Raw genomic sequence first — 12,812 nt, forward strand, 5'->3', positions numbered from 1 at the left:
CGGTCCACGAGAAGTGTACAAGGGTTCAGGCACAAGTCCTGAACTAAAGAAATGGAAATGGAAGGAGGAAAGGGCGGCTAAAGAGGGACTCATCCTTATAGGATCGCTTGATTATTGTGTATAAAGTTAGAGAAACTGGCGAGGCACCCACCCCAGGTGGTGCGCTGGCGCTCTGCCTCGGCGTCCTCGTTGCCCGTGGCAACCGGCAGTCCATACCTCTGGCCCAGTAGGCGCTGCGCAGGGGCAGCAAGATGGCTGTGAGCTCCTGGTCCTCAAAGCTGGGGTTCGGCTGCGAGAAGGTGCTGCAGGCCGCCGCTGTCTCCACTGGCCCCTCTCTGGAATTATGCACCTTCCCCTCCACCCTGGGCTCCTCGGTCGCGGCTGCCGCCCTGGAGCAGCTCTTTGTTGTCGGTGAGAGGCCCGTGGGCTCCCGGAGGGACGTCATCTCGGAGGTGGCGCCTAGGCGGCATTAAGCGGGAACCTTCGTGGGGACGCTCCTCCCAAAACTCAGGGCATCCCTGGTAGGGCAGAACCTTCTTCAGCTCCTTGGGGGAGAGGGGGGCGAAAGAGTGGGACCCAGGGCTCAGCTCTGTGGCTTGGCCCAACTCACACTAGTAGCTGGTGACAAATTGCGGACAAATCCCTGGACTCCCAGGCCACTGCTATTTGCCTGTGATTGGAGTGCCCACCTGCATTTAGATTATGTATTTAATTTCATCTTGTCCCTTCTTGCCTTTTCTTTGCAAGTTAATTTCCTCCAACACTTTGGCATGGCAAACTGGAGGATTTAACAGGTAAATAAGAAAGGAAGAAACACCTGTTGCATTCGGCAAGGAATTGTGCATTAGGCACAAATACCTTTTCTGCTAATAATTTCTTGACGCTCAGAAGGTTTGTCATAGGAAAAAAATTCATTATGCTTTCTTGCCCTGAGCGTGAGTTATAAAGTGTGTAGCTCTCCAGCCCATTTGCAAGTGGGAGTACACGTGTGCTTATTCATTCCATAGAAAAAAGGAAAAGAGACAGCAGGCAATACCTGTCCCTCCCTAACACACACTTGCTTGGAAACTCAGTAACTGCTTTTTCACTTGGTTTGAGAGCTTAGTTCATTAAGAGAATCCAAGTTTTCAGGAACTGAGGGCAGAAATTGCTATTTACTCTTCTGAGCGTCGAGGATGGCCACTCAGGGCATGGACTCTGGGGTCACACCATTTGTGTCTGAATCCAGACCTCTTATAAGTGATGGGCTCTGTGACCTTGCGCACATGACATGACCTCAAAAGTCTTAGATTTCTCACCTCTGAGATGGGAATCATCGTGAAGTTATAAGAATCAACTTAGATTATACATACATGTGAAACATTAAACACATCAAACTCATCCCACACATGTGGATACGGGCCTAGACAGACTCTGTATAATGGAATGGTGACAGAGCCAAGGTGAGTAGAGCTTCCTCTGTTCTCTCTCCTCTTCCTTTTATATTTTATTTTTCCTTCCTTCTTCCCATTCTGCATGTATCTTGTCTTCCTTTGCCTGCCAACATTTTCCAAGCCTCTCTTCCCATGTGATTTCAACTTACAGTGTGTGAGAGAAAAGGCACTTTCATATGTCAATGAATGAAAAGGGTTAGAAACTCTATCTACCTCACACCTACCAGTTTTACAAATACTCTCATCCCATGATTAAAATATTGGCATGGAAGTGAAAATGACATAATGAATTTTTAAAGAATTAAGTAAGTGTTGTTTTGTAAAATATTACGTTTAGGATATACGTATACAAATTTATATGAAGACATTCTTAAACCTACACTATGGGCGTGTTATATTTATCCCTTCTATAAATATATATGGAATTTTTTGGTCTTGTCCTATACAGATTCCTTCTTTCTACCATGAGTGATACAAAAATAGAATCTTAAGAGGAGTTTGTCCTCAAGAAACATAAAGTATATACCTAAATTAGTACACTGTAAAATAAGAAATAACAAGTACAAAAGAGATTCATATGATGTACTATAGAAACTCAAAGATAGAAGATGTAATTTTCAGCTGAGTAAGCATTTGAGTTGGATCTTAAAGGTTAAACAGGATTTGGATAGATAAATAAGAGATCTTAATTTTCTACTTTTTTTTTAGAACAATCACTGCAGAGTGACTACTTTAAATGCAATGAAGAAGCTAAGACCTTTCTTAAGGACGTTGCTATTGCTGTTAAGAAATTGGTATTGTATTATCTATAAGAGCTACTTTTTCAATCTTTCACTTATTTCTTCATCAAACTTTAATTTAGCACCAGCTCTGTTCAACATACTTCAATAGATGAATAGGGAAAATATTTGCCCTGAATGAAAATTTCTCTCAGTTTCCTAAGCATTTGCACCAGTATGGATCAGTAGTGGATTGGTGCCCGATTTCCCATGCAGAGCACTGAATTAAGGACCAGTGCTATGGATGAGGGCAAGACAGCTCAAAAGAAGAGACCCTGCTGATAACAGAGCTCAGTTAAGGGGTGGACCACATGGGCAAATGCTTGTGACATCAATATGTGAGCATTGCTTAAAACCAGCAAACAACCTCTGGGATAGACTGCATGCATAGTGCCAATTTTCTCAGGTCTCTATAAGCAATTCCTCACAAAACTGGTGAAAGATTATTTGGCACCTACTCCACTGACACACAGTGATTTTCAGTGAAAATAAATAGGTTCTCTTTCAGTTATACTAACTTGGCCCCATCAAAGAAATATTTAAAGAATTGCCTCTTGAAGTGTCACAAGTGTCTCTGTTTGGCCCTGGTCCTGAGTGATGTTTCAGAATGGCAATGTCTCCTCATTTGATTTAAAAATATTGAATAAGAATCTACTACCTATCAAATATCTAAAAATGTAGAAATATGGCTATAAAGTTAATGAGCTTGAGTCTACAGACTGCTGAGAAAAGTTAATCTTATTACTTTATAATTATATTTTTATGTAATTATATATATTTCTGTAGGTATACTACAGAATTATAGTTTATAATCCCAGTTAAGTACATATATGTAAACACTGAGAGTTTGTGTGTGTTGTACTGCACTGTGGCCCTGTGGAAACCCTTTCCTCTATTTCGTTCTTTTAGTTATGTCTTTCTCCAGGATTTGAAGTGTTCAAAATAATTATTGTGGCTTATTAAAGTATCTAGTATGTCTCCATTTAATATCTGAGCTGTGAAATCTCTTAAATAGAGATAAATCCTCCCATTTTTTAAAGTAACACATTTTCACTATTATAGAAGCATTGCGTGTTTATTCTGGAAAATTTAGAAAAAAATAGACAAGCAAAAGGAAGAATGTAAAAACCAACGTGATCCCACCCTAAAACAATCACGATTGACTCTTTGTTGAATGTCCTGACTACTTTCAGGATATAGATGATTCCTGTATTGAATTTTATTTTTTACAGAAAAGTGGTCTTACTAAATATACAATTATGCAACCTGCTTTTTTATTATTCATAAAATACAATGGCAGTTTCTCAGGTCATAAAGTAACTATAGCCATTATGACCGTTTATTTAAGAGGTGATTTATCTGTTCTTTCCACTAGCAGATTTTTGAATGTTTTTCCCTTTTTGAAACTAGCCCCATATATATATATATATATATATATATATATATATATATATATATATATATATATATATATATCTCCAAACAAATAGGCAGGGAGATATTTTTAGGTAGGTATAAGAAAACCACTGTTCTTTTTATACCTAAACATAGTTTTATAGGCATTTTCCATTTTTAAATTAAGTAGCTTCCTTTCCTTCTCTTTTTTTTTTTTTTTTTTTTTTTTTTTTTGCCTCTTGGCATGTGGGATTTTAGTTCCCTGACCGGGGATCAAACCCGCACCCCTGCAGTGGAAGCACAGTATCTTAACCACTGGATCACCAGGGAAGTCCCAAGAAGCTTCCTTTCTCAATGTCACCCTTTTGTTGGAGTCTTTCCTTTTAAATTTATTGAAACTGCATACAAGGGACACACATATAGCGAAAGATAATTTCTGAGTAGAAGAAAATCAGCAGAAATTAAAAGATAAATTAACAATGACACATTAAAAACTCATTGAAGAACAGTTATTTTTCCCACTTACTATTCCAAATAAAAATAATGGCAAAAGGTACTTACTGAAAAGTAAATTTTGATCTCTGAAAACATTTACAGGGCCTTGTTTAGGAAATCAATCTTATTATTTTAATGTCTTAACTTTTTAACTATGTAATTTACATTTTCAGGAAGAAATGAGAAAATCCACAATTGATCTTCTGGAAATTGAAAGCATGGAACTCAGCAGACTATATTTTCTACTGGAAACTCTTCCCGCTAGTGTTAGCAGAGAATTCGAAGGTACTGTGAGGTTATCAACTATAGAAATTTAGTTTATCTTATAAGAAAATAGAGCCTAGTACTTGTAACAAGATGAGTTTAATAGTTATTTCATATCAAAAAATAGCCAGAAAGAGTATACAACACAAATATAGTGAGATCCATAATAAGTTTCCCTTACTTTTTAAGTGGAAATAATATATATGACTTGAATTTATATAATTATTGTAAATAGACTAAAGACAATATTGGTCCTTTTGTGACTGGCTTATTTCACCTGGCATGTCTTTGGGGTTAATCCATGTTGTAGCATGTGCCAGAATTTCCTTTCCTTTTAAGGCTGAACAATATTCCATTGTATGTATATACCATGTTTTGTTTATCCATTCATCCATCAATGGACCCTTGCATTGTTTCCACCTTTTGGCTGTTGTAAATAATGCTGTTACAAAATAATAATAGTAACAATGAAATAGTAAATAATAATGCTATTACAAACATGGGTGTGGAAATATCTATTCAAGGCTCTGCTTCCAATTCTTTTGGGTATAAATGCAGAAGAGAATTGCTGGATTGTATGGTAATATAGTAATTTTATGTTTAATTTTTTGAGAAGCTCCCATACTGTTTTCCACAGTGGCTTCACCATTTTACCGTCCCTTGCACAATGCACAAGCATTCCAATTTCTCTACATTCTTGCCAGCACTTGATATTTTCTGTTTTTGTTTTGTTTTAAATAACAGCCATCCTAATGGATAAGAATTGGTATCTCATTGTGGTTTGCACTTCCCTAATAATTAGTGATGTTGAGCGTTTTTCATGTGCTTATTGGCCATTGGTATATCTTCTTTGGATGAATGTCTGTTCAGACCATTTGCCCATCTTTTAATCAGGTTGTTTGTTTCATTGTGGGAATTCTTTATATATTCTGGATGTTAACCCCTTATCAGATATATGATTTGCAAGTATTTTTTCCCATTCCATGGGTTACCTTATCACTCTTGTTAATAATGACTTTTGTTGCACAGAAGTTTTTAATTTTGACATAGTCCAGTTTATCTATATTTTCATTTGTTGTCTGTGCTTTTTGTGTCATATCCAAGAAATTATGGCTAAATCCAACATTATGAAGGTTTCCCGTATGTTTTCTTCTAAGAGTTTTATAGTTTTAGCTCTGACATTTAGGTCTTTGATCCATTTTGAGTTAAATTTTGTATTTGGTGTAAGGTCAGGCTCCAACTTTATTTTTCCAGCTGCCAGGAGTGTTGGCTGAGGCTCACAGCTCAGTTCCTCTACAGGAATTGCCCTAGACAAAAGAGAAAAGCTTCACTTCAAGTTAGACTCCCTCCCCAACTGCTGCTCACATTCAGTGATTGGTCACCAAGAGAGTACAAGGGTCTGCCTCCCTCGTTCCATGTGGAATAACTCTGAAGTGTCATCACAGCTCCAGCTCATCATCATTTAAACGCTCCACCCTTGCCCAACCCTTATGTCCTCAGAGGAGATGTTCCTCAGAGCTTTACACACAAATTTTAAGATTTGTTTTCCAGGGAGCCCAACCTAAAACAGTTGTCTAAATTTAAAAAAAAAAAAAAAAAAGATTTTTAAAGTAGATGTTCCCTTGCAGCCCCAAGTCTACGTTCATTGTCTGCTCTGTCATAAGGGAGCTGGGGCGCTGTAAATTTCCCCTTTTGCCAGCTGGCGCAATGTTAAGCTTTGTCAGTACAGAGCACTGAAGGGTTACTGGAGGAAAAAGGGGTTGTCTTCCTGTTCTAGTGTGCTCAGCTTGGCCGACTCTTGCAGTGCAGATGGCTTCTGCCAGTGGCGTGCAACAGCCCTTGGTGCCCAGAAGCTCCCTCCAGTATCCCCTGAGTGGCTTCATGGTAGATTGCTCCCTGTGAGGCAGGTACCCTGGCACCGTTTAGGTGGTTTTGCAGTGAGTTCTGAAGTACAGCAATTCCCTGTGGACCAGTCCCCCCAGTGCCCCCAGAAGCCATATTTCTAGTAAGTTCTGCCAGCGGAACATTTCACGAACTTCTTTGCCATCCAATGAGCCACAGACCTCTTCAATGAGGTCTAGATCTCAGGTCTGGAGGTGCTGCTTCCTACAGCCCCTGTAGGGCTGCTCCTTGTACCTAGTATTCCTAAAGTCTTCAGAGTTCTCTTTACTTTCTTAGTATTCGTTCCCTCATTACTCTACTTCTCTGCTACAGTTAATAATTCTTTATATTAAAATTTCCCTATTCAATATAAGATTTCTATCTCCCGATTAGACCCTGAGTGACATAGTTAGTTATAAAAGAATTTGCACAGTGTTAGTCTAGTTTGGCAGGGAAAATACAACAAACTCCTACATGCAGATAAACAATAAGACTTAATCTGTGCTCAAGGCAGAATTAAGAATGTTTTCGTTTTATTTTCTTTGGTTGCCTTTTTTTTTTTTTTTTTTACTGTCCAGATTGGGTTACTTTTATAAGCAGGAAAAATATTTTAGAAGGAAAAAGAAATACCATGCTAGCTTGTAAGCTCCTTGATACACACTGAATACTTAGCCAAGTAAATTTAATTGACCTTGTGTTTTAAAGCTTCTCAGCTTGAAGTATGGTCCTTGGGTCAGTAGCATCAGCATCACCTGGGAGCTTGTTACAAAATGCAGAATCTCTAGGTCCACCTCTGACCTGCTACATCAAAATCTGTATTTCAACAGTATCCCCAGGTGATACACATGCATATTCATGACATAAAGTTTGAAAAGCCCTGCTGCAATGAGCAATTTAACTGTAGCCTCCAAAAAAAGGATCCAACTCTCTCAGGGGAGCTACCAGCCAGTTTCTAGGGAATTCGTTGCATAGAAATGGATGGCCCAGTATCCATTTCTAAACAGCAGTGTTCAAAAATTCATGCATTTTAACCATATATCTATCAAGCGCTGAGGTAATCCTTTGAAGTCTTATGTGATTACACTGATTTGTTATTTATTAATGAGTAATTAGTTCTTTAACACACTGGGTTCCCTTGAAAGCACAGCCAGAAGCAATGGCTTTTGCACTATTATTTTATTAGGACATACAATCCAAAGAGGAGGAGGGTGGGATAAGGAACCAAAGCAGGGAGAATGGAGAGCTAATATGGCGTGCAGTATGATGTTGACTGCCGCTGACGGCAGGTAGTTGAGTATGAGAATACACCCTCAAGACACAGTGTTACCTCTTCTCAGGAACACCTAAGCAGTGACTCCTGTCTGCGACTGGTCCAATGCTTGCCACACCTCCCAAACTTTCAGTTACACATGCATGGGGGGTGTGAGTGTCTAAAGAAGTCCCATGGTAGAGGTGACAAGGACGTCCTAGACAGGTAAGAAGTGGATAGGACAGGCAGGAATCAGGTGCTATCAGACTGTACCGCCTGAAATTGTGCAGAGCTCATAGAAAGCTGGTCACCGACCATAGCAGCAGCTGAAATAAGGGAAATAATTGACAGGTAAGATTGAGAGGGTCCAAAGGGATGATTAAGAGGTGTCTGATCCAGGAACATAATTAGAAGAATATTTCAAAGAAAGACATAATTTGTTTATTATTTGAAAAGTCAGTATCTACAATTGTGCAGTTTCTCAAGTAACTGAATAACATTTCTTCCACTTACTTTTAAGAATGTGTCAGGGATGCCCGAAGATTAAATCTTGTTGAGATAAATCAATTACACATGAAAATTACGAAGATAAATGATGAAATAGAGTTTCTGAAGAAGAAAATACTTGATCTGAAAAAAATTAATAAAGCTCTGGGGTAGGTTTTTTCAGGGGTTTTTTTGTTGGGTTTTTTTTTTTTTTTTAGTATTTGAGGGAGTCAGGGGCTGGGGCTAAAGTGGGAAATCTTTCCTAAGGGATTGTCTTCTGGTCCGAACTGGTGCAGGGCAAGTTAAGAGGTGGAGATCACTTATAGAAGATGACTGGGCTGATGAGGGGTGTGCGGTGGCTGCAGAGAGCTGGGAAGAGAGCAGAAACTCTTCTACCACCACAGCCAGGAGACCTGTAAAATTTAAGAGGGAGCTCAGCTTCCCAGCAGCAACTACTCTGTGTCAATCACACAGTGCCTCGCACCCCACCTCCAAAGGTAGAAACACACAGTGGTTTTCATTTCATTTTTAGTAAAATTAAGTTTACAAACCTCAACCACCAAAGCAAGAAATTTTTCTGGGTATTGTGTTGCAAATATAATATCAAACCTGATATATTGTAGCTAGCTTAGTTCCTTAAAGACATTCAGTTATAATCTACTGGAGGGTTGAAAATGGGATTGGCCCTAGATTTTATCTTCAATTAAATGAGAGCTGACACCTGTTAGTTTCTTTTCTTTATTCCTCAGCTGTGTTGTTAGCACTTCCCCCTCTGTGGAAGAAGTGCTTTTCTCCATCTATAAAATGGAGATTACAAATCTTGTCTTAGCCCACGGAAGAAGAGATACTCTGAAAGAAAAAAAACAATAAAACCCTGAAGAATAACTCAGCACTACAAGTAAATTCTCAAAAGTAATGTATAAATGTCAGACTTTCAGTTTGTTGGAGTAAGAAATACTCAAAGAGCCCTCATCATAGTGAAAAAATCTTCTTGGGAAGCTAAAAGAATCAGAAGGTTGCTTGGTGTACAAGGTATCAAAGCATCAGGAGTTAGGTGGGGACCTCAAGGCCCAGGGACAGGTTCCCAAAGTAGGTCCTCAGAACACCTATTCTGGGAGATGCTCCATGAAAAAGAAAGTTCATGACCACGTAAGTTTGAGAAAGACTGCGTACTCTAACTCCTCTTAGGGATTCACGTGCAGATTTGTGCATGGTGCATGCTAGCCACGATCACAACTAGACTATCAATTTCTAAACTAATAACAAGGAAGATAACATCCAGGCTGGAATACTCATATCAACTGACCAGCACCATCACACCCCTGTAGACCAGTGATTCTTAAACTTGAGTGTACATCAGAATCACCTGGAACTCTTGTTAAATTACTGGGACCTCCACCCCAGATTTCTGATTTAGTAGGTCTGGGGAATGGGGGTAAGAATTTGAATTTCTAACAAGTTCCTAGATGCTGCTGTTGCTGCTGGTCCTGACCACACTTTGAGAATCACTGCTCTAGAGAAATCTTTATGGAAAGTCAAATTACAAATGAACATAATGTGGGTTGCCTGATGAGCTAGTATCATCAAGCTACAATCACTTATTGCATCCATTTTTCAAAGAAAGATGTATATCAAGGTGCCCACACTCTCTGACAAGTGATCCTCTCCTGGACACTCTTCAAAAACTGGACACAGTCCTTAGAAACTGGGGATGGGGATTTCCTTGGGTCCTACATTCCGTTTCTGAGAGCTTTCCCAACCCAGCACAATACACCTAGTCAGGTGTATTGATTTGACTTGTTTTGTTTTGCTTTGCTTCATTAAGGCCACTCAATCCTTAGTTTGCTTCATTCTTAGAAGCCTTCCTCTACTAAACCTACAAGGCACCCATTATCTGGCCCCATGTAGCCTGAGCTTCTCTTAATTGCCTTTCTGTGGTAGAGTTGACTTCTGGAAAATAAACTTACCAACAACCTGTTTCCACTTTCCTGAGCCTTTCACACAGTCCGCCTGAACTGTGTTTAGCCTTGGAGATTAGAAAAAGAAAAAAGTCATTACATTGCAGGAGCTTTGAAAAAAGGAAAATAGAGAAATGTCACCAATTGTCCTTCCTCCAAATCTTTTATTGTTAGCCCTGGGGTAGATGTTTCTCACAGTCTTAAGGTGGGTGTGGCCAGCAATGGATATGTGAGGTTAATGTCTCCTCTTGAACTCAGATTTGGCTACAGCTATGAGAAGATAAGTGGGTTCAAATTAGATTTCAAACACCCTCTGAGCAGTGAAGACAGACTCAGATCCCTCCTCGCCAACTCCTTTCCATCAGAGGAGGGTTAGCTTTCTTCTCCTGGGCCTTCTCTGCAGGGCAATGGCATCAGAAGGTGGCTAGAAGAGTGGTGGGATGTTTAGCTTTCCTTGGCTTAAACTGCATATCTCAGGATGATAAGGTAGCTATGGCAATGCTACGTATCAAACCAGTTGTCCGGCCAGATTCCATTCACCTGTTCAAAACTGGTTTTGAATCATTGTATGTTTTCAACTAAAATATCCCATAGTTACTACCTGGTGTGTGAGAATGGGTGGGGTGAGGCAGGACCACAAGACACTTTTGCAGTGATAAAGAGTTACAAGGTTGACACTTGTGTTTCCTTCTGTCCTTCATCGCAACCAACTTTAGACAATCACAAATTCAACTCTAAAATAAGTATTCGTTAAATTTCCCTCTTTATGGTGGTTCATCTCATCAAGCCGACTTTAAATTTCTTCCTGGAAAGCCATCCTTTTCATGCCAAGAACGATTCTTTTTCTCCTAGTGAACAGCAAGAGGAACTAGCGAGGCGTTATGAAAATTTTGTCCTGTCACTCAACCATGCGATGAAAGAAAAAGCCACTATCACTGTTTACATCAATGAGATTTATACCAAAGTTAACTCAGAGAAGAAAGAACTAGAATTGCAAAAACGATATATTCAAGAAGTAGAGGAGCAAATGGAAAGAGAAAAAGCAGAATATTTGGGAAAAAAACAAAAATTGAGTCAAGAGGTAAGTGGCATGATTTATTTTTTAAAAAAATACAGAATTGAGGGCAGGAAATGAGAAATAACTTATTTGTCCTTGAAGCTAGCAAGCATTCCCGTGGTATCTTCTGCAGGAATAGAGCAGAGGCTCAAGGACACTGGAGCCCGTGGGGAAGATGTTTGATTGTGTAGCGGCATCTGAGTTCATGGGAAAGAATATGAATGACAGGAGTGGTAACACTGGGGTGGCCCCTTGCTTATATGCAGCACTGTAGGTACTAGGAATTTGCTTCTGTGTCACTTGGTTGTCTCTGCAGACAGGATGAGCCAGTTCAGCTCTGCCGGAACTGATGCCAAAATCCGAACTCTGTGCACCGTCACCACATTGAGTCTCAGAGTTTTGGGTGAAGTAGAAAAGAATAGCTTTATTGCTTTGCCGAGAAAGGGGGGCCACAGCGGGTTAATGCTCTCAAAACTGTGTGTCCCCAGCCTGGGTGGGTGGGTGGGTTGGTTGTGAGGGGAAGGGTTGCTGATAAGGATCAGGGCGCGTGTGGGGCCTGCATCCCTTCAACCCAGAGATCATCTGGAGTCTGGTGGTCTGGTGATGGCTTCTGCGGTTCTCAAGGTTATCGAACTGTGACCTTCTCTCTGGAATGAAGAGCGCTTCGACAGGTAGTTAGCATCTTCCGTTTGGTGTGGGTTTTAATGCTGTAGAAGAGCTCAGAGATATGTTATGTGTGTCCCTTGAGGAGGAACCAGGACCCTGCCCCTAGGCTACACTATTGTTTCCTCACTGCTCCTCCCTTGTCTCTGGATCCCCTCCCTTCCCTGATTAGCAACTGTTTAAACCTGCTCTTTGGAACTCAGGGAAGGTCATGGAGGCTGACTAAAGTGTATTTCCTACAAACAAGAAACAGGGGACAGGGAAAGACTTTTGTGCCCGGGAGCCCCAGAGTGTACTGCTTGGTTTCAGAACTTGTGCCTCTTACTGAATGAATCCAAGAGGAGAGGCCTGCAGAGGGTCTAGGCAGAGCCAAGGGCCCTGTCGACTGAAAAAAAAAAAAAGTGCAACCTAGAAGTTGTGAATTATGTTGTATTTTAGGACCTTACTGAGGACTGTAGCCTGGGAAGGCAGCCTCTCAGATAGTTCTGAGGAATTGTTCCAAAGAGGTAATGGAGGAGCCAGGATATGTAGAAGTTTTTGCCGGGGGGAAAAAACAGATAGTCCAACATCAAAAGATTATTGCTAATCACAAAAAGACAGGCATCTCAAGGTAATGATTTTAGTGCTTTTCTCTGTATGGGAAGATGCAAGAGTCTGGGCTCATTGAAATCATTCCTTTGATACCATCTTAACTACCTAGGGTCAGTATCCTGTTTTTCTCCATCCTGAAGCCCCTCAGGGCACACCATCAGGCTGAGGCTGCGCAGTGGCTGATGGCTTGATGGTGAGTAACATTCGTTGTTTACTGAAATGGCAGGCCACATTTTTTTGTCCACAGCCCCAACAGAGAAGGGTATTTTGAGACCAGCAATTTTGTGAGGGTCAGTGGAGATAGCTACTGCATCCTGAATTCTAAATAATTCACCCTCAGAATGGCTTCTGATTGATTCCTCTTTGTTCTGCTTCCGGTTGCCCCAGGGGAAGCAGGGCTATCTCCGTGCTAGGTGTTCCTAGCAGCAGCCTTCTTTTCCTCCATGCAGTGAGGGCCTAGCCCAGGATGGAAATTGCTGTTGAGCTCCTGGTGCTGCCCTCTGCATCATGGGAACTGGCATAACTATAATGCAGGAAATTGGACCTGGGCTTGCAACCCTG

At 40.5% G+C, this 12,812-nt stretch overlaps 1 protein-coding gene across 1 annotated transcript in view; it reads left to right on the forward strand.

The window, feature by feature from the left end:
• The first annotated feature begins 251 nt into the window (after positions 1–251).
• Positions 252–12,812, forward strand: part of CCDC175 (coiled-coil domain containing 175) — a 76,107-nt gene continuing 63,546 nt past the window's right edge. Inside the window, exons 1-5 of the mRNA XM_060141931.1 lie at positions 252–411; positions 2,142–2,227; positions 4,276–4,387; positions 8,017–8,152; positions 10,793–11,021. Of these exons, the coding sequence (XP_059997914.1) occupies positions 252–411; positions 2,142–2,227; positions 4,276–4,387; positions 8,017–8,152; positions 10,793–11,021 (723 nt within the window). The remainder of the gene's footprint in view (positions 412–2,141; positions 2,228–4,275; positions 4,388–8,016; positions 8,153–10,792; positions 11,022–12,812) is intronic.

Source organism: Lagenorhynchus albirostris, chromosome 1, assembly GCF_949774975.1.
Source record: "Lagenorhynchus albirostris chromosome 1, mLagAlb1.1, whole genome shotgun sequence".
Lineage (NCBI taxonomy): Eukaryota > Metazoa > Chordata > Mammalia > Artiodactyla > Delphinidae > Lagenorhynchus > Lagenorhynchus albirostris.